Genomic DNA, 22,023 nt, shown 5'->3' with positions numbered 1-22,023 from the left:
CAGGTATGATTATTTTGCACTAAGACAAATACTTTGAGGGGGGAAAAAAAAAATGCTATGAACAAAAGGAATGAGGAAATAAGGCACCCAAAGCCTGTCACCTGCTAGAAGCATGAGAATCTGCACTCAGTGTGCATCAGGGGAGGCACTGCATTGCAGGGAGGCAGCTGCAGAGGCTATTTAGATTCCACATTCCGGAAAAAGAATCTCTAATCAACACACCAAGCCTTAGCCATGCTGAAATCACACATCAGTAGCAATGCGTCGTCTCCACCTCATGAATCTAAGGATTCTCCAAGAACAAGAGCTATCTCTATTGAACAAATTAAATTGGATCAAGGACACCAGGTCAACAGTGGCTTAATTAATGGCACTACAGAATACTACAGCAATGCAGCCTTCTTGCTGCAGTGTAGGCAGCTATAAAATGATAACAGCACCGTTCAAACACAGGCTGCTGTTTCTCTAGGACTGGCTTTACACAGTCCAGAGTTTTTAGAGTCCCAACTACTCTTTGCACATGTTTTTGCTGTGGAGAAATGCAAGTCCTAACCATTGATGACTGTCAATAATCACCACTAGGATTACCGACAATCAATTCAATATCCAAGAGCCTGGATATTGAACAATATTTTAACAGGGAGCATGGGCATGCAACACTGCTAACTTACAGTTTGGCTTACAGTCCCCATCCTCACCTGCAGGTAGTGCTGGAGCATTTTGCGGCTGTGCAGGAGGGAGGTACAGGCCTGACACAGGTAACACAGATTCACCTGAAATAAAGAAGGTGAGGGAGAAATCTCTTAAAAGCTCAAAACCCATCTATTCACTACCATTGGTGGAAGCTAGAAAATCCAGTTAAACAGAACACTGTGATCATAAAGGATCAGTGCAGTCTCTTGATTTCCCAGTATTTTCTCAGAGTCACCTGGCACTGAGAACTGAGAGTAAGACATTGAATTCCCCAAGTTATCTTTCCAAGCTACCATCTCTCTGTCCCCAACAGTTATCTTTCCTCACTCAATTCAGACAAGGTACTGACAGAACAGACATTTAAATGACCTCAGCAGTAGTTCCTATTAAAAGAGCAGTAATAGAAAGGTGATATAGTGCCATTTGCTCTTAACACATCCAAAGCCCTGCACTCCAAGGTAATGTATTATTCACAGCAATATCCTGATTCCTACCTGCATGTCCCTCATAAGCTGTGGCAGGTGGAAATGCCACTCCTTTGTGAAATTTGAGAGCTGCAGAATGAAGCCAACAGTGTGATCGGCCTCTTCCAGACAGGCCAAGCTCTGTACTGTCCGTACTGCATTCAGGCACTGGAAGGGAGAGAGAAGTAAATCAGGGCAACGACAGTTAAATCACAAAAATCCCGTTCCCTCCTCTAGAAGAAAAAGCTGAAGATGCAGAGGATCTGCCCTTAGGGACAGAAAATGCATTCGTGAAAGTAGCCGCACAGCGCATGGGTGTGGCTCAGAGACTCATGAGAGACTCAGAGAACTTTATATTCTTAGTCAGAGGTCAATGCATTTCACGAACTGTGCTGCTATACAAGACGACGGCTATTTGCCTAGGGAGCACGCTTATAAACAAGTAATTCAGCACCTATGTACAAACAGGACTCTTCAGCACGTCTGCACTGACACAATCCATCCAGTACAGGTACTTCAGTATGGCAGGACATGAGAGCTTGCTGACCCAAATGGTGATTGAACCCTGACCACAACATTTTCATTATTTGAGCAAGGCTGAGCGGAAGCCACCTCCAAGAACAGCTCTCATACTTTTCTTTCCAGAGCAGACAGCCACAAAGTGAGTTCCCATCAAACTCTCACTTCTGCTACTGTGTTGAGCAGGCATATTAAACACCTGTAGCAAAGTTATAACCCCAAGAGTGAACAGGATGAACAGATGGTGACTGCCCAGCTCTAACAAGTAACATAACAGTCATCCCTGCCTGACCGCATGGCTTGTATATTCTATCCTCCTTCTCCCACTATTGAATTATTTCCACTGTAAATCTTTCTGAGGCAGGAGCCTCTTTTCAATGCTTCTGCACTTTCTGACGTTGCAACGTTCTGCTATTGCAACACAGAAGCCAAGCAAACCATCACGGAGGAAGTATGCAACATACCTGAAGAATCCTCTCTTGATGGACACCAACAAAGTCCAGTGCTTCCGTCAGGAAGTTGTATCTAAGTGTTTTAAGAAGGCGTTCCATCAGTGACATGGAGAGACGATAGACCCCAGGCCAAGACGGGGCATCCAGAGACTTTCGAGATGAAGCAGATGTCTAAACAAATCAGATACAAAAATAAATTACTTATTTATGCTGCTGCCCAGTGTGGCAGATGCCACAAAGCCTCCACACCATTTTGGAAGTCTCCAGTCTCTAGGGGTGGCTGCTGTCCTCCCAGCCTGGGAGGGCTCTGCTCCCACCACAGCCCGCAAGGCAGGGCACGGCAAGCTCTCCTGGCGCATTCCCACCCAAAAGGAAGCAGCACCCACCTGAATGGCTCCATTAGTGCTGAGCTGGTACACGCTCAAGAGGGGCAGGCAGACACTCTGTGTGACACCAGCTCCAGCCACTGCTGCTGCTCCCTGCAAGACACAGAACAAACCACTCTTAAAATTTGCATGTGTGTCTGCTCTCTGACACTAAAGACTTATTTTGCATTAGATATTTCTGTCCTTTGCACTGTCACCACCCTTTTAGAGAACTTTCATCTACACACACTTCTACGTTGTTAAAAATTCCGTATCAAGAAAAGCAACACTGTTCTTCCCGTAAAATCTAACCTGCATAACTGTACTATGAATTCCATTTTGATATCACCTGGTTTGGTACACAGAGAATCTTTGAAAAGGGCTGCTTTTGGAACGACCTTGCTTTCACCTAAAGCCCCACACAAGTTGAATTTGTAATAGATAAATAATGCTTTATTGCAATTAATGAGAAAGCAGGTTCTAACACTTAATGCTGTTTTAACTAGAGGGGAATAATTTGCCTTGCAGAAGAATACATTCAGTGGAAGTGCCTGCTCTAAATTACAGCTCTGCTCTGGCTGGCTCAGCTCTTCCATCCGAGACATCCCATTATCGAGGAGAACACGGCAAACTAAGCAGGCATACATACAGGACCTACTGCTCACCAGCCTCTAAAAACCCCTTTATCTACAGATCAAGGTTCAGCTGCATCGCAGACAGAATAATGAGATATATGGTTCCTACTAAAAATGTATAGCTATACGCTCTCATTTCTCTGCATCTCTCACCTGTTGAGTCCTTGCTAAGGTCAGCAGTAAATGTAATGAGGCCTCTGTGAAGTGAAGGTTTTGTTTAACTCTCAGGCTGATCTCCAATGCGGCAAAGATAGTAGGAAGCACAGGGACTTTCCTAGTAATCTGTAGCCAGTAGTCTCCATCTTCATCAACTTCACAGAGCTCTTTAGCCAGATGCAGACCCAGAACACACACCTGCAGGGACAAGGAAAGAACAAGGTATAGGCTTGACATGGGTACCAAGAAAATCTTGAAAGCACTTACTAACACAACCTAAAGTTCAGCCATTCTCAGAACCATAAATTAAGGCACCTAGTATCCCTCACATTACGCTCTGCACACTTCCTGGCTGTCTTAGCAATCGTGACAATGTTTTTTAGGACAGATCTGAAAAAGAGGCAGCAACAGCCGATTTCCCAGACTGATGTGTGCCAAAAAGACATGGAATAATTCTGAAATAGAAACTGCCGAGACTTCCTTTGAAGGCAGCAGGCTGCAAGGGAAAGCTGTTCCAAACATACATGGAACTTTTGTCTAGAGAGAAGAAACATGGCTGCAAAGCAGATGATGAATAGGTCCCTTACCCCATCTCGCTGGTCTTTGTGTTTAACTCGGGAGGCATCATCTGTTTCCATGCTGTCCTTGTCATCTGTAGCATCTCCCAAGGTCAGGCTGTGTCGAGTCTGATCAAAGAGCGCAATGACCTCATCTTGGAGTGTTTCACACACGCTCAACACCAGCTGGGAGTACTGTGGGATCTCATTCACTGTGACACACACAGAATAGACAACAGTTAACACACAATCCTTGTACTGAGGATTCCAGCTTAACTGATAACATCACTGGGCCACATTTCTTGGAGTTAGTATTTATTCTGTTTTCATTTCAAAACCTACAAAATAGAATGTGAGGAACTGTGTCTAAGTTAGATGATTAAGTCTAGGAAGATGTAATAAGGGATTAGATAGTCATCTGGTAACAAAAACATGTAGTTTTACCAAGAAGTCATATAAACTCATGACATCTCAAAGCACAAATCAAGCACTCCTATGGACAGATTATTCCATACGCTCACTGCAGCATTTCCTACCCATTCCTCCAGACTGCTGGTACTGGCCCATGCAGATTGGGTGCAGTCCATGTTCTGTGAGTCCATATAAATAATACATTCTTATCAAAACCATTATAATAAATTGCACCACCTTTTACCAGCATGACTGGAAACTCAAATTCAACAGCAAAGAAAAACATTTAAAAACAACCCAACCCTCCACCTTCCATTTATTTTCCAAAATATATGGGCTTGCAGAGCCCAAGCAGTGGGACAAGGAATACACAGAAAGGTAAGTTGATACACTTCGCGCCGCCACAGTTGCCCTTGTATGTGTTGTACAGAGAAATACTGTCCAGATTCCACTGAGGGTCTTCAAGTGCTACTGCAGTGTAAGATGCCCCACAAGTGACAGAGGTAAGGACCAGACTAGTTTCTCTGGTTTGTAACAAAATGTGCCCTCAGAAGACTTTCTTGTGTTTGGGTCTTTTGTTATCTCTAACTAGAAATTCATGTCAGAATCTAAGCTCTACACTCACTCTGCGAGATGGCATTACTAGGGCGTCCCTCCCACACCTGCTGACCTATTTTCAGAAACACATGGGAACCCTATCTTGTCTCTATCAAACTGACCAAACACAGAGGTTGTTGTTGGGGAAAGACAAGAGAAGGGAAGACATACACATACTGTGAATGATAAACCTCATCTCTTTCTAAAAGTAGCTAACACAACTAAGAAAAAAGTAGAGAAGTCCCACAGGTTGGTGACTATATTCAGCATCCTGTCCTACTACTAACACCATGCGCATTTTTATCTTGGAAATGCTAGAGTGTTAGGATGTATTCAGGCATGGCAGCCCTGCTCTTGACACTTGTACATACACCACCTCACCTTTCATCTCCTTCATTTGCAGAACAGTGATAAGAGCTGAGAACACTTTGGCTTTGGTTTTCTCCATCATCTGCTGATCTGCCTGTAGTACTCCCTCCAGAATCTGCGTCAAGGAGTTTATGATTTTATCCACAGAACCCAACTCGCTGACAACAAAAAGGGAGAGCTCTTCAGATTAGACAAGATCCCTCAATAAATATATTGGCTTGACTGAGCTGTGTGGATCATATAACTTATGATCCACACAAATAAAAGCAGTTCTTTCAAGTAAAGTTTAAGTCACCACCTGGATCTCACGAAAGACATTCCACAGTACAGTGAGAATGCAGGACTGACTATCACAAAAGCTTTTTTGATACACTTTTCACCAGCAAGCAGGAAGCCAAACCAGAAATGTATTGCTACAAGAGATTTCAACAACAACCTACAGACATTTGCCATCCCAAAAGAGAATTCTATGATAAGGCTTCAGTTTCCTCCCCAAATCACTAAGGGAATCTCACTAGAGCAAAACACTTAAACATAATCTCCCAAGTTTTTACATTTAGCAGTGACTAATAATTATCCAAACAAAATACCTACCTCTTCCACTGTTTGAGCAGGATCAGAAGAAGGGTACATAGCATAGACCCCAGCTGCAGACAGGATACTGACATGGGAACTAGAAGCTAAGAAGAAATACTGCAAGAGTTACAGTTGCAATACTCACATGTAAGAACACTTAAGAAATCCTCAGCCCAAGCACCGCCACCAAATGACCAGCTTTGTTCTTCAGCAGCTAGCAGCATTAAGGGAACCAGAGTCAGGACCCTCTGCAGGGTCACTCAGTGATGACAAGAATGACACACACAAAAGAAAGACTTATAAGCAGCTCATCAATTCAGGGAGAGAGAGACTTTGTTTCAGCCCAGTTTCACAGGATCTAAAAAACCTATGGTGGCAAGCAGCTGCAGAAATAGAAGTCCTCATAGGACAAAGATGATGAGCAAGAGAAATTAAAGAACTGACAGGAAGCACCACCTACCAAAACCTTGGTCCCATTTAGCACATCCAGAAACAACTGCTGATGAACTGCAGAATCAGTCAGATGCATTATATCCGCCTAGATCCACAAAGACGGAGATTAATCAAGCACAACAAAAGATGCACCTTCTTAGTAGTCTAACATCAGTCTACTGTTTTAATTTGTTACTTAAGAATTCACCAAATTTTATAGCTGCTGAATGATGCAGTTTTACAGAAATCACTGAAGTATTACATTAACAGTTGACAAGAAGTCGGGAACGACTAACTTCCCTAATGGTGCATCCCTGCCTCACTGGACTCAGCAAAATCTCTTCAGGATTATAGAATTACTTAGAATTGCTATAAAAATTATTTGCTACCTCCCTCCTCTGCTCAGACAGACAATATGCTCATTTTGATCAAACAGCAAAACACCACCTGCTCTAACCTCTTGTACCATGCTCGTGCCAACTTGTGTCGTAAGCACATATACAACAAAATTGAAAGAAAAAACAGTGAATTCTTCATTACGACTTAGCTGGCCCTAAGAAGTTGACATTGTATTATTGAAAACGTTAATTTCAGATTATCACGAAAGATAAGAGGTAGCTCTTACATGGCCAGTAGAGATTATCAGCAGCATCCGCCAGGCTGAGATGAGCATTTGATACTCTGTCATGGAAGCACAGCTGCTACCCTCTGTCTCTGCCACATGATATGCCAGTAACTTCACATACTCTGACCAATAGGCAAAGCGCTTTTTGGTGGAGAAATTCTTCAGCGTGTCTTTCAGGGACTGATCCAGTGAGCCCCTGACCAAATCAAGAGGAGAAGTTATCTTCATTTATTCTTTGGTCAGAAAATATACTTCTTCTGAGATTCAGGTAGGAAAGCCAAGGACACAGCTTGCAAGTGAAGGTTATTCCACATATTAGACCTGTGCAGGGAATCCCACTTTTTGCATCAAATGTGAAGGAAAAACATGATCCCTGAAGAAAATCTACGATTTTTTTTTTTTTTTTTTTTAAAGCAGAGATTTTAGTTAATCCTGACTTTTCAACATATTAAAGGGCAGTTAGGTTCAGGAAAACAAAATGAGTGGGAGAAAACTACTAAAATGTTATTCAGCAATCACTATAGTAGGTGTACTTAGCTTAGTTTACAATTAGTTTTAATAAATACTACATATTCTCATTCCAGGATACATGGAAAATACTAACATTCTCACCTACAGGCTGCAGAAAGACTGTAACATCTCTTTCTGCAATTGGTGATTACAAGAATCTCAAATGCATGTTTGATTTGTTTATAAATCACTGTTCCTCCCACATTTTCACACGATTACATGTACTTTGTCCCTCAAAGCCTGCATGGTCTATCAGGGTTTAATACACACAGTTTAGATAATTAAAAAGTACAGGGACAAGGAGAGACTACCAAAGACTCACTTGACAACATAGTAGATCTCCAAACAGATGATTTTCATGATTAAGGCACAGGTATCCAAGACACTGAGCTATAAAGACAAAAAAAAAAAAAAGCAAAATCTGAGCACCTAGCTCGGAAGGGTAAGTAGAATTCTGTTTTATCCCTACCCATCCACTTGCGGTGACTGATAACTCCAGTTTTGCAGGAGATTTGTTTCTCCCACAATAGCAATAGCTATGTCATTTGACCATGGACTGGTGATAATAAGGAAAGAATGCTGTGTTCAAAGCGGCACTCTGAGTGAAAACACAGGAGTTTCATAATGAAGGGGAAAACTCCCACGGAAAGGAAGAATAACAAGAACCTAACCAATTCCTCTGCGATACTAGTCAGCCTGAGCTGTGCCTAAAAAAAAAAAAAAAAAAAGAGGAGTTTCTTTTGCCAAACAGCACACAAGGTATAGTATGGATACACTACAGACAGCATACCTTCCAAAGAGTAAGTGTTACCACAGATGCTAGGTAACATCTATTTTTGTTTCATATGTGAATAAAGAGCAGAGGATTTCAAAAGACAGTTCATGGCTGTACAGTCTCTGCAAAGCCAGAAAGCATTCATTTAATCTCCTGCCTGTGTTTAAACCACTTGATCATACTTCCTTTCAGAAAACTGCAAGCAGAGGGAAGAGCCACATACATCACTTAGAAACCTCTTCTGAGAAGTATGTAACTACCTTCTTTTTGTTTGGATGTAACTCACCTCTGATGATTCTGAAGGCGGAGGAAGGGTCCCAAAGAGGGGGTTGGTTAAATTTTCCCAAAACTTTGGCCTAAAAGATACACACGGAAGTAATATCAGTATCTCCCCCATGCCATACGCCTAGAAGCATTTTGACTGTTCCAAACTTCATAGAAAATATGCTTTGGTAAATACAAGCTTATATAGCTTTGTATAAAAGGAACAGAAAGAAATATATTTGCTTCTGAACATTCACATAGGGGCTTCTCATCTTCTTTCCCGAGAGACTAAGTTCAAAGCCCACACACTGCATACCCTTACCAGGGCACACAAAGACTAAGATGCAAATGTCCCTGAAAAGTCTGATGAACCAAAGAAAAAGTGTTTTGGAAAAAAGGAAGGAAAATGCATTGCAGAAAAACAACAACTCACTTTGTCCTCAGAACTAGCATGGCACTATCTCGACGGTCCTGCCACAGAGCATGCAGGAAGGCAATGGCAGCACGGTGCAAGAGGGGAGGGCACCAGTACCTCTCCTGTTGTTTGGAGTCTATCAGCTCTAAGACCACTTGGAGGCAACTCCACTCCCCTAAGCTGAATTCCTACAGCAAAAGGAAATGAGAGAGGTTACATCGCCACAGAACCACCATGTAGGCACCTATTAAAGCAGAATGTGCTTGATTCCACTTGAACAACACACAGAGAAATAAATCTTGCGTACAGGATATTCTGTATATGACTACAAGGAATGTAGTCATAACACAGGAGAGAAAAAAAAAAATATTTTTAGGGGAATAAAAAAATGAGCTAAGCTAAGACTTAGTAAGACCAAGTGCCTTCAAAAGGTCCCAACCCAAGAGGACCTTGAACTGCAAAGCACGAGAGTGGGTACTCTGGAAAACTGATACTGTCCATTGTACCTCAATCTTCAGCTTTCTCACTGACTGGCCACTGTCAGAGTCAAGAGAGTGGGCCACAGGGATCTTTGGTCTCACCCACTAGATGTTCTTATGTTAGCGCAGTATCTGCCTTGAAATATTGGGGCAAGTTTCTCTTTGGTTATAGGGAAAAGTGAGACTGGGATAGCAGCACATCCATTGATTGCAAGCACAAGCTGCATCTATCTTTACATTAAGCACATTAGGTTACATGTAAGAACTATCAGATTTTAGAGACCAGTGCCATAAGACTGCTATGAATGCTACAATAAAAGACTAATGAGTCCTCGGGCAAGTATCTGCTATTCTACCTTTGACCCATCACTGCCATCCTTCACTTCCAAGTTCAGGAACAGCTCGATGAGCCCAGGTTGTGTCTCCACCGCAACTGTGAGGAACTCCAGTATCATGACCTTAATACGCATGTCCTCAATCTTGCTCTGCAGGCGGGTGAGAAAGGCATCACGGATGGCAGCAGCATCACTACCAAGGCAGGCATAAACAGACATGGGAGCAACCTGCAAAAGGAAAGAAACATCAGAAGCAAAAATAACCAAACTCTACAGAATGCTTCTTGTCTATATAAAAGGTGATTTGCATTTCAAATTGAAACTCCAAAATATTTGATATTGAATCTATGAACATATGTGAGGGAACTCAAAAGTAAGTTGTTGTCATTAAGTGGGAAGAAACCTGCAAAGTGATCCAAATTTTCCTCTTTGGCAATTCTGCTCTATCCCTCACTTATTTCACAAGGGTTATGACAAAACTGGAAAAGACAAAGAGAAAAACAGTTTTGGAATACTGTTTCTTGAAATTAATAAATCCAGAGATGGATTTATATGCTTTAATAAAACTGCAAATACATTCTCAGAAGTTTAGTAGCCAAAAAGAGTAAGTCTAAAAGGCAAAGTTGAAAGCTCCCGACAAAAACTTAAATAGGATCCTCTTCTCAGTAAGATGTTAAAGTTCCAGTTAAGAATGGTGTAGGAATTGTATTTAAGAGCGTGACTTGAGAAAGTTGCTCAAAAAAGTGGAAAGAGATCCACGGGAGATGCAAATACTTTGCAGAAAACACCCCACTCACGTGAAGCCTCTCAGTGAGATACTAAGTGACTTCTGAAACAGCAGATTATGTTAAAAAACTAAAGGGCCCTTTATGTGATTTTTAATGTGCTCTACCTTACAGTTTTCAGTCCACACTGCCTTCAACTGACTTGCATTAAGCTCCCTGATACAAAAAAAACCTGAAGAAATTATCTTTAAAGAATTTCAGCAGTGGAATCAGTCACAAGGGGAGAAGCACAGGAGTACTTGTGTGAGTCTCATCTTACCGTAGCCAGTCGTTTGAGCAATTGGATGGCCAGGCGTGGAAGTGCAGGGTCATGCTTGTGGTAGATGTATTTGGCCAAGACCGCAATAAGATTGTTTCCATGAGCACCTGGAGAGAACACCGTTAAAATCAAAGAGAAGAAACTGCAACAAGATGTAACTATTTACCAAATAATGATTTCCATAGCAGAAGGCGAGAACTAGGTCAGTTTTCCAAAAGAATAAGGCATGGCCCCAGCCAGAGGTACTAATGGCACCTGATTTACTACATTCTGTAATTATACCCATCTCATTACAAAGCAGCAAACAACAAGCCACGTTTGCTTAATACTTTAGAAGCTGTCCCAGAGAAGAATGCCTTAGAGGATGGAGAATAGGCCTTCTGCCATCACTAGAAACCACTTTTTGGAACCTTGAAATCTTAACTAGTTTGTAATAAGACACACACTGACTATTTGCAAATAACAAAAAAGCACAGCTGCCCAGGCTACCCCATGGAGACATACATACCGTGCTGAGTAAGTGCCTGTTCTAGTGGAGATACCACGCTAGAGGGGGGTTTCAACCGGATGACATTATTGGTAACCGAGAATGCCAGCTTAACTGTTTGGATCAGCAGTTGACCTTGGCCTTGTGACTCATCACTGTGTTTCCAAAAAGAAACCAAAGTAAGAAACTGTGTTGACAACTGACATATACTATTTGCACAACATTCAAGAGGAAATTCTATACTCTGTCAACTGGGGGTTATAAGACATTTTTACTCAGACTGTCATGTCACCACATAACAGCTGCTGGAATACAAACTCTCACATATCCATAAAAAATATTGTCTACCCAGCCCCGAGTTTTCGGCATCAAACAAAAAAGAAAAAAAGCCTGACAACCTGTTGTCACTTTTTTTTCCTCTTTGGGATACAGAGATTTAAAATGTTTTAAGACAGAGGGAGAAACATTCACAGAACCAATCTCACAGAAATTATAGTGAACCAAAAGTGGATGAAGAGATAAAACTGGCTCTAAGTCTGTTTTTTTCCTAAGATTTTCCTTATCAGATAAACATTGTGGAGATTCATTAAAGCCAAAAAGGCTTCTCAAATAGGTCTTACTTCCTCCTCAACAAGTCTGGATTTCCTTCCAGACTTGTTTTGAAATTAAAAAACGGCGGACTTTATCAGAAACAACCTGCTAGCAAGTTTGGCTGGCTATGTGTCAAGTAAAGTTGGCCAGGAAAAGAGAACAGAGGAAAGGAGGGAGATTCAACCATAGCTAAAGCAAAAGATTCAAGCCTTCAGAGAGCCACATAAGGAAGTTAAGGCGCTCAACACTGAAGACATATTTAGTACTTCCAGAGTACTTCAAGCTGCCTTCAGAACCATCCTGAACAGACTGGTCATCCCTAGCACATTCAAAATTACAGTTCAAGCTTTATTATGATTTATTCATGAGCATAGCTTGACTTGAACTCTGGTGTTACCTGAAGACACAGAACTTCTAACATTGGCTCTAATCCTCTCGCTTCTAATTCAGTCATTCCATCTTACAAATTGAGTTAAATTCTTTATTAAAAAATGTAACTGCTAGCAAACATTAAACAATTGAGCACATTTACACCCACCAGCATGCTCCAAATGTAATTTACAAATAGAAAACTAAAACAACTGCATGAAATGGAGAGTGTACAGCAAAGACTATATACAGACCTGGAACAAACAAGGCTTGTTCCTCCAGACCATACAAGGCAGGCTGCCATGGCTAGCTGCTACGCTGATCCCCCATTAAATGCAATAAAGTCAAAGCTACATTTTTAATATAATTTGCTTCTTTCCTCACACTACTGGAATGAAACACACCACTCACCTACTAGACTGGGAGGCCATTACCATATCAATAGTGTCCACACCAATTCCCATGATGTTAATGACAGCTTGCCCTGCTTCGGTGTTGGCCAGGCTGAAGATGCACAAGGACTGAAGGCTGGGGGCATTGCTGAGAGACACAAACAACACAGGACATCACCACCAGGAGCACTTGCAGTATTTTGCCACGTAGGACTTAGAAAACTACCACAAAGTAACCTCTAAATTTCTACACCCCCACTGACCCCTACTTTATTCTCCCTTCTACTTTCTTCAGAGTGGATACACCAAATAGGAAAGTGGATGGCAGTCTGTCCCAGGAAATCTATTTACTGTTTTCTCTTTCTTCACCAAGTATTCTAGAAACCAACGTGGTTTGCTCTGTCCCTAATCTTTTTCTACCCTTCCTGTACTCAGTAATGCAGAAAAGACCTAAAACCAGCACTACACAACTATGCCAGTTCACTCCTAGTCATTTGCATTCAAAAACTGAAACAAAACGATAGTGACTCCTGCACTGTAAGCCAGGCTAGTGCAGATCTGAAATCCACCACCTGTCTTACCTGCTGCGAGGATCCATTTCGGGGCATAAATTCAGTATAGCATGGATCAACTGCAGAATTAGGCATCCTAAAACAGAGATGAAATGGACTACTCAGTTTTCACGAAGATCTGTTGCCTAGTTCCTAATATTTTCAAACAAATCACAGCATCTAGCAATACTGGTAGACGTACAAAGCAAATCCCAAATGGCTGCTAGAAAAGGTATGATAAAAAAAGGAGGAAAAATTCACACATTCTCTCTGAGATACAGGTGATCCTTTTTATCCCCTCCTCCTCCTTCTCCCTCCCTCAACATCCTTACCAATTTTCTCTCTCACTCCATGAGAGTTATAACGCCATTTGTGGTAATTTGGTAACATCTCCTTCAGGACAAACACAATGCAGGGCACAAGTCCTTGGCTCTGGGTGCTACCAAGTTGTCCCTAGGAGAAACAGAAATATTATTGTCCCCCTTCTGGTTAAAAGGACAAGAAACCTTTTGCAGGAAGATATGACATACGTCTTTAAAGTGTGAAAAAACTATCGAGCATGGGGACACAGATTTACAAGTGACTTCTATTCTTCTGTAGATCAGAGGAATCAAACCAATTTTTTGAAAGAATCAGACTACAGAGAAAGCACAAACAGTAGCGCGGAAGGGAGTGCCAACCAATGATTACTCATAGAGACCCACTGCTCAGGAGATCAATCTCAGACACGGCTGTATTTCACTCTCCTATCATAACAGCTTACAGCTGGTTTCACACGCAGACCATTCCAGAAGCACTCACCCGGACAAGAGTTGTTATCAGGTTCAGGAAGGAGATGGTAACGCTGTACTCGCCTTGAGGCTGTTCTATGCTCATCAATAGGTTTCCATAGCCCCCAGCATTCATTCCCTCTGCACTGTGAAACGAGCAAGAGGGTTTATTACATGAATAGCAGGATTCTCACATGAGTGAGAGATGTCAGATGCATAGATTTCACACTGGCAGAAAGTTCTTACGACGTTACAAATAGGTTAGGCCAAAAAAAAAAAAGGGCGGGGGGGGAAGGGGATCATGAATACCTAATCACGTGATTCATACTGGACACTGGATTGGCAACAAATGGTAAGAACCCTGTATGGTGAAGGTCAGTCCAAACCTGCAAAAGAAAAAGTACAGATATTCCCTCTCATTCACATATAGTTCTCAAACGCAGCAAACCCAGAAGGTCATTTCCTCACCTTGGCTGGCATCCGAGCAGCCAGTACTGTCAAACAATTGACACAAGAAGCAATAACATCCACAGGGGGAGAGATTACAGTTGTTAGCCTACAAAAGAGAAGTAGTATGCATAAAACGCACTGCCACCTGCGGTCTAGCCTATAGACTGTTTTTTTTAAGCAAAAAAGCTTCTCTTTCACTGAAGTACACAAGTATAAAATCTAAGCAGGTAAATACAGACACCAGAGTCTGCACTCTCAGTCTAGACTTGCCACCTCCCCCTCACACCTGAGTCAGATCAATTTACTGCAAGAGGCAAGGCTGGCAAGACAGCAGACTGTCACAGCAAACAATAATTATGCAGCAGAACATCAATTCCCAGGCAGTTAACACTGAGAGGAGAGTTAATAAGTACAACTGTTTTAACACCTGGAAATTACTGCTCTAATTATATGTTTTATTCCCCTTTCATGTAAATATAACTACCAATAAAAAATGCCTTTAAATGGAAAAAAATTGCACAACATTCAGGAAAGAAGTGGAAGAGGGGCCATTCTGCTGCATCAAAGCATTAGTGTAGCCAGAACAGTCTTAAGAACTGAACATCAGTCTTGGGGAGTTCAAGCACTGAGACACACTTCTTGCAAAGCTCTTGGCAAAATTAGCAATTAGCCATTCTTCCAGCTCATTATATCTTCTCAGGTACCTCCGCTGTTAGTGACTTCATGCCGGTCAGTGACTTACCTCTGCAGGAGCATGTAGATTCGTGACGTGATTGGCAGAAGGCAATCTGCTATCGATACATCAGTGCTGATGACTTTATGAACCAGATCAATTATTGGCTTGACCCTCTGGCAATGCTGAATCACATCTGGGTAAAGAAAACTAACGCTAGAATGCGAAATCATACTTGAGCAGTAATCAAATCTGGAACAATGCACATTAATCTTACCACACTTCCCCATGATCATTCCCCATACCAAAACACATTTATTTTATCTACCTCAATTTTTCCCTCATCTAAAATTTATCCCATCTCACTACACGCTCTTGGCCTTTCGCAGTGAATTTTACAGAATTATAGTAATAATTAAAAAACCAGGTTTCTGGGAAAGTATTCCATGCTCTTTCAAAAGTATTCAGAGCTGTTCAATCCTACTATTAACCTTAAATTGATACCGATTAACAATCATTTATACTCTTTTATACTCCCAGCCTATCTCACCTGCTGTCGATACAACATGGAGCAGCATCTCAATCTCACAGGTAAACAGTGTCCAGCTGCTGTAGGAATACTCCCATCGTACCAAATAAGCCCGATCATCCAGCATCACTTGGCCCACTGTTCCCTGAGGTATCCGCAGATTTGTTTGACCTAGTCCTAAAGATTGAAGAAGCAGGTGAAATAAAGTCACAAATTTACCCATGAGTTAGAAGCCAGATAAAGAACTGAATTCCCCAAAGCATTTCAATAAGAAAAGGTTAAGTGCAGTTTCCTTACCAAGAGGATAGAGGAGCTTTGGAGCTTGTCTTCGCCAAAGTGTGCCATCTTCATGAGAGATCACATCAGGAGGTTTATGCTTGTACAGTTCGATATAGAAGGACATTTTATCCAGGAAACTGTATACCTGCATACAGAGAGAGCTTAAACAATACAGCCAAAGAGCCAGACCTTCTTAAAAATTAATCAACCAGGTCATTTCCAGGAATAGGAAAGTTTTCTTGACATGTACAATATCCTTCCAATACATCAACCCTACCAAAACATTATTAGACAGCCCACAAGTCCAGACAAGTCTCATCTAATGAATCAGAAACTTCTTATGAGTAAAGTACAACCTGAAAAATTAGGCAGTATCTTAATCTTCAGCCAGGAGAGTTGAAAAGTTTTCTAAAGGCCATAAAACAGTGTCCTGCAACAGCACAGGACTAAAAAGGAGCCCTGTCCACTGTTCTTTTGACAAAAGCTCAATGTCTGTTATCTAAGACTGCAATTGAGATAAGCACATGTAATGGAAAGAAAGAATCACACAGCATTATCACACAGCATGTTATCCCTGTCTTGAAATAAATCGTCGCCCAAACACCAAGAGAGATCCTGTACCTTTTTTGCAGTAGATTTATCAGACACAAGGGCTTGGAGCAGTTGAAGGAGAGGAGTAAGAAGATGGGGGAACATCCCACACACACTGTCCAGGATAATACCCAGACCTGCAGTAGGTTCCTGGTGGTGGAAACAGAAAACAAATGTCTTGTTACTAAAAAGAAATGCTAAAATGGCCTCAGTATAGCACAAGGATACAGTTCCTTTTTAAGTTGTACATTTAATATTAATCATGCACAAAGGCATCACTCCAGTCCTTGCACAGAGTAAAGCATGAGGCAGTGTGCAAGTATAAGGCAGGAAGTAAGACTCTAATGCATTACATATCATCCTAATTCTGTGACAACAAAAAAATAAGCATGATGCTTTTGCCAGCAGTTAGTTCAATCCTTGCAACCCCAGCCCTGGTTTAAACTATCACCTATATTAAAACTTGTTCCAGTATCCTTCAAGAGTAAAGCCAAGGCTGTACCTAAAAAGCAGGAAAGGGCAAAAGTAAATCAAAGATAGATACAAACGAACACTAGCTCCTCAGGCCCTCCTAGAAACTAACTAACTAAATACAATCAGTCTGTTCCTTTCTTAAAAGGGGATCTTTATCAGGTTTTAGTTATAAGCACGGTAGGTCAAAGAAGTTGCCAAAACACTCACCGTCTTCCAGAAGAGCTGAGGAATGCTGGAAGCTGCCAGAACTTCACATGCAGCATCAATTATATCCTTCAAAGGAAGAGAGGATGGAGAAAATAAGTTACTTTACACAGGGGGATTTCATCCCAACCAAGTTCTGCCACATCTTTGGAATTTAAATTTCCATGTTTACCAGCCAAGATGTAACTACTTCCTCTAGTCAAAACAGAAAGAAACACCGAACACACCCAAACCCAGAACACAGACCGAGCCTAAAGGCATGCTCCTTATCATGAATGGACTGGCCAGGACAAATATGTCCACTTTATCTGCAAAGGGCTATATGATGTCTTCTCAAACTTGGAAATGGAGTATGTATTATTTCCATTGCTTTGGAAATAACACAACTAGTTTCAAATCCATAGGACTTCAAGTGCAAGATATGCTCTTTCATTATTAATCAGCCAGTCTGCAGAGCTGTTTACTAAGTTTGCATTGTGTAAATGCAGTAGGAAAAACAGCAAATCACTCTTTTAGATCTAAGTCACATAAAGTTTGCAGTATCAAATGCAGCATTACAGGTTAACAAAAGTAATTAGCATCAGTTATGACAGGTTATTTTAAATCAGGTAACAGACGCAACAAGCCTTGGATGCTTACCTGCTGATTGCCCAATGTATGTAATTCCAGTGACGTCAGGACAAAGGAAAGAAGTCCATAAATACACATACAAGCTGTGCTGGCAGTACACTGGAAAGAAAGAATACACAAGGCCATTATAGGAAAGACTATGAATTACAGAACACACTGTAACTGTACCCAGTCTGCTTTACAAACTGAGTAATTGCCTTTTTCATACATCCTTGCTGCAGTCAGCAGAGGGGCAGCAAAACAGGAAGCAGTCATTAGTTAAGCTCCACATTAACACGAAATATTTCACCAAAATGAGAAGTCTTGCCACTACCATTATCATTAGAAATGCCTTCCAAACATCAAAAAAAGCAGCACTCAGTGTTCACAGAAATCAAAAGGATTTGCTTTCGCTGGTTTCTGCCTACAAAGTAGTTTACTCTCGTACACGGTATTGTCTAATGAAACTATACAGAGAATAGTGCAGAGTTAAATCATCTAATACACAAGATCCACAATTGCAAGTACACTTATGGAGGCAAATCAACAAACGTGATTAAATGCAGTCTATTCTGCTCAAAAGAGATGTAGCTCCTCAACTTACAAAAGCTTTTTTTTTTATTCTTTGGGCATAAAAAATCTGTTTCATTTCAACTTGATTTCTGATCTTCACTGAAAGAAGGTAAGATGATAAAACATGCTTAACTGCATACTCTGCTTAAAACCAGATTTAGTTTGAAAGAACATTGGTTCAAAATCATCTGCTTCCCATCATACCTTTACATCAGTAGCAGTTAAAACATTCAAGAGCTTACATATATGATTATAAGAAACTCACATTCTTCCCCCCACTGCTCAGCGATCGCAGCAGCTTTGTCAGATACTGGAAAACATTCAGCTGGATAGCAGTGCTGCCCATTCTCCTGATAATGTTTGTTGACTCCTCCGGGTTTACAGTGTGACGGAGTAGAGCCCAGGCCAAAAGCACCGGAGCATGATGTGAGACATCCCCTAACTGCAGCAGCTGATTGTCCATCTCCTGCGCAGAGACAAGACAAAAAGCAAAATAATTAAGATCTTCTGAAACAAGTTCCTACTCGGCAAGCATATAGCTGATTGCATCTTCTTGCTAACAGTCACCTTTCCCTTGCAGATAATTATTTCAAACATGCAACTGACCAAATTACATACTTGCAGCCTCAGTCTGTTTTTCTGCATGGTTTACTGACTTACAGTTGGTCTAACCTCAGATGTTCTCTGTCCTAAAAGCACTGACACTACAAATCTTTTGTTTCATTCCCTTCTGGAAACTTCACAATCCCTATTTCTTTGCACACATCTTTCTTTAGAGAAAGGCCCAGGATAACCAAGGAAATATAAGGGGGAGAGGCATTAATTTCATTCTTATTTGCTCCAGAATGTTATGTGGATGCTAGTTCCTACACTTGTCAACAAACTCAAGGATCAGAAACTTACAGACATAATCTTTAAACAGCGCTGCTTGGGTAATCACAGCAAGTTCTGTATTGTTAGGCCTGACGAGGAGTTACTCTGCCAGTGCTTTACCTGGTGGATGCGCTCATTATTAGCTAACTTGTGCTCCTCCGTCCTGTCATCCAAAGCACGCTCATGGAGGGAGTCAATTTCCATGCCTTCCACCAGAATAAGAGCACTAAAGTAGCTACAAGCACGAAAAGAACAAAAATAAGTAGGTCAGAAACTTTATTTAAGAATTCGGGGGGGGGGGGGCGGGTAATTCTGAGTGGTCAAAACCCAACCTTTAGTTTGCTTTTGTTCAGCTATTCTTTGAAGCAATAAGAACTTACATGAAATTAACAGCAGGTAATCCAAATTTTGTCATGAAATGCTAGTATATGGCAGATTACAATCTTCAGAACTACCATTTCTGGTTGACCAGACAAAAAAAGGTCATTGAAATTTGAAGATAGCTTTTCCACCTTTGTAACTGCCACCTGGCAGGATTTTCATTCCCCCAGCTGCAGCTTGAGTTATGTTCCAGGCAGCAAAATGAAAACGTTACTGCCATTTGTAAGCAGACCCACAATAGCTTGAACTGAGGCAACAAAGTTAACACCACAGATCGGAGAGCGCTAGCCTCCATGTAGGTAGCAGCCAGACTACCAGCACAGGACTGTGAAGATGCAATTTCACTTTACCACTAGACCATCTAAGAAGGAGTGGCACTGTGTCTTCATTGCCATTCTTACCAGAGGCAAGATTATATACTAGATTAAAGCTAGTATATGGATACGTTTCTACTTTGCAATCACACCTTCATTTTGCCACAAACCTCCAATGTGACCAGAAAAAGCTATTTTGCCTTCATCACAATAAGCTTAGCTTGAAATAGCGGTGATTTTAAGAGGCAGCAGCTAGAATTATAAATGCTTTTTTCCTGAGGAAAACAATTGTTTTGCTCTGTACTCACTTCACAAATATACATGATACTTACCCAATACGATCCACCAGGTGATCCATGCTCTCGTCTACCAAATGTCTGTTGGTTTGTCTAGTGCCAAATCCCTGTTCTTTGAACATCTTTGCAAATGCCAGAAGCTCATCAGGTGCCATTTCAAAGTATGCATAGTAGAGGAAGATGACTTCCAGGAGCATGGACTGTTCACGGAGGCATTGCACAAACCAACGGGAAACCTGACGTTCTGTCTGCACAAGGAAGAGTTCTACCATCATATGTCAAAGCTCACAGGTCAGTCAAAGCAGTTAGAAACTGAGAAGCATTGAAGCATTTCAGCAGCTTGTGTAGCCAGTGGTTTGTATCAATGGCAAGGAAAGCCACTATAAATACAGAGTGTGCTGATGCAGAGAGATTATGAACAACTACACATAAATAGATCTGTTAGCCTAGGGCTATCAATGGATTTATTACAAGGAACAATACGTTCCATGCAACACACTCTGTTTCTGAGCAAAAGTGTGTTCTGTTAGAGAGAAAACAAATTTTAGGTTTCTTGGACCAGGAGAAACATCCTTTTTAACTGCATCTGCACATAGGCATTTTCCAATACACTACATATAAGGAAAGACTTTATAAGTTTGATAAATAATAGCAAGAAACAAAATACCATGAGATTTCCATGTGTTTCCCATGTAGGAGCTTCTGCTTTGTACAGCGCTTCAAACTGTTTCCGGTAATTAGGAACTAGTTCCTTGTCCAACTTTTCAACACACTGGAAGTATTGTGCCTTAAATAAACAAATAAATAAATTTACTTCTCACATTTTACAATCACAAGTGGACAATTACTACACAACTTAGATATTTAGCCTATTTCAATGACATCACAGCCAGGAAAAGGTTCCTGTACTCACTGTGTAAGGGTGCCTCTCATCCTGAAAATAAGTGAGTAGATGGAGGACACAGCGCAGAATGCAGATCCTCTCTTCATAGTAATAGTCAGCAAGCTGTGAAAATATAGTGTCATCAATATCAATTTGGTATTGTGTCCAACTCCCATACACTTTCCTGTCCCATACGCTGCCAAGGCCTTCATCACAGGAATACATAGTGCCCAAACATTACTACAGATGGAGTTTCAACTAAGCAGTTTTTAAGTTATCTGAAAAAAAATTAATTAACTTTACAGAACTCAATAAAACATGCCCACAGGGACATGTCTATAATTACACTGCTAAGTGAGAAAACTTGGAAAAGAAAGACAAAAAGACAGAGAGAGATGATCTCTCATTCCTCATCTCTATTATCCTCTGTCAGATATGATCATCAGTCTCCATTTCAGAGTTGTCACTTCAGACAATAACATATAAACCTACAAGCTTTGGAAAACAAGGGAGCGTATGTCTGCCCAGCTAAACTCCCTATATTAAGCCTAAAATTTCCTTTCTGTAGCAACTATTAACACTGCTCAAATCTATATGCACATCCCTCTATTTCAGAAGCATCTTCTAAAATTTGTTCTTTATACGAAGGAATGCTTCAATTATTCCAAGATTTTCTGGATCCATAAAGTTGGTTCTCTGTCAACAGATCTTTTCGACAGAAAATACAAATGGAAATGACTAACCTTCAGCATCAAAGCCTGACTCTGCCTTTCATCCTGAAGAACCGTCTGTAAGCAAAACACAACAAAATAAATATCTACTGCAGAAATACCTACTGACAAAATACATATTCACAAAAAAACCCTGAAATAAACAGAAGACAATTTTTCTTTCCATTTCTTTTGGAAAGACAGATTCCAAAAGCACAAAACCAAACCACTCTTTTTTAACTACATATTTGTTCTTCATCTCCACTCACTCTCCTTCACAAATCTGCAGCTTTCCTCTATTCTTGCGATAGAGAGAGGAGCTGAGTTCCTGCAGAGAGATTCAAGCAGGAA

The 22,023-nt window shown here is 41.0% G+C and overlaps 1 protein-coding gene across 1 annotated transcript in view; it reads right to left on the bottom strand.

Moving 5' to 3' along the window:
* The window catches only part of NUP188 (nucleoporin 188), a 29,436-nt gene that overhangs the window by 3,025 nt on the left and 4,388 nt on the right, over window positions 1–22,023 (bottom strand). The window contains exons 6-39 of the mRNA XM_050907825.1: window positions 21,706–21,750; window positions 20,993–21,085; window positions 20,747–20,866; window positions 20,116–20,327; window positions 19,209–19,323; window positions 18,481–18,681; window positions 17,673–17,762; window positions 17,037–17,102; window positions 16,386–16,505; window positions 15,783–15,909; window positions 15,507–15,662; window positions 15,026–15,152; window positions 14,302–14,389; window positions 14,143–14,219; window positions 13,865–13,979; window positions 13,396–13,516; window positions 13,094–13,160; window positions 12,532–12,660; window positions 11,182–11,315; window positions 10,674–10,780; window positions 9,651–9,857; window positions 8,834–9,003; window positions 8,423–8,492; window positions 7,684–7,751; window positions 6,852–7,047; window positions 6,255–6,332; window positions 5,813–5,898; window positions 5,231–5,376; window positions 3,872–4,053; window positions 3,282–3,482; window positions 2,515–2,607; window positions 2,141–2,299; window positions 1,188–1,325; window positions 699–773 (exon numbers count right to left, since the gene is read on the bottom strand). Coding sequence (XP_050763782.1) covers window positions 699–773; window positions 1,188–1,325; window positions 2,141–2,299; window positions 2,515–2,607; window positions 3,282–3,482; window positions 3,872–4,053; window positions 5,231–5,376; window positions 5,813–5,898; window positions 6,255–6,332; window positions 6,852–7,047; window positions 7,684–7,751; window positions 8,423–8,492; window positions 8,834–9,003; window positions 9,651–9,857; window positions 10,674–10,780; window positions 11,182–11,315; window positions 12,532–12,660; window positions 13,094–13,160; window positions 13,396–13,516; window positions 13,865–13,979; window positions 14,143–14,219; window positions 14,302–14,389; window positions 15,026–15,152; window positions 15,507–15,662; window positions 15,783–15,909; window positions 16,386–16,505; window positions 17,037–17,102; window positions 17,673–17,762; window positions 18,481–18,681; window positions 19,209–19,323; window positions 20,116–20,327; window positions 20,747–20,866; window positions 20,993–21,085; window positions 21,706–21,750 — 4,179 coding nt within the window. The remainder of the gene's footprint in view (window positions 1–698; window positions 774–1,187; window positions 1,326–2,140; window positions 2,300–2,514; window positions 2,608–3,281; window positions 3,483–3,871; window positions 4,054–5,230; window positions 5,377–5,812; window positions 5,899–6,254; window positions 6,333–6,851; window positions 7,048–7,683; window positions 7,752–8,422; window positions 8,493–8,833; window positions 9,004–9,650; window positions 9,858–10,673; window positions 10,781–11,181; window positions 11,316–12,531; window positions 12,661–13,093; window positions 13,161–13,395; window positions 13,517–13,864; window positions 13,980–14,142; window positions 14,220–14,301; window positions 14,390–15,025; window positions 15,153–15,506; window positions 15,663–15,782; window positions 15,910–16,385; window positions 16,506–17,036; window positions 17,103–17,672; window positions 17,763–18,480; window positions 18,682–19,208; window positions 19,324–20,115; window positions 20,328–20,746; window positions 20,867–20,992; window positions 21,086–21,705; window positions 21,751–22,023) is intronic.

Source organism: Gymnogyps californianus, chromosome 18 (genome assembly GCF_018139145.2).
Source record: "Gymnogyps californianus isolate 813 chromosome 18, ASM1813914v2, whole genome shotgun sequence".
Taxonomy (NCBI): domain Eukaryota; kingdom Metazoa; phylum Chordata; class Aves; order Accipitriformes; family Cathartidae; genus Gymnogyps; species Gymnogyps californianus.
This window is presented reverse-complemented; position numbering and strand designations above follow the sequence as displayed.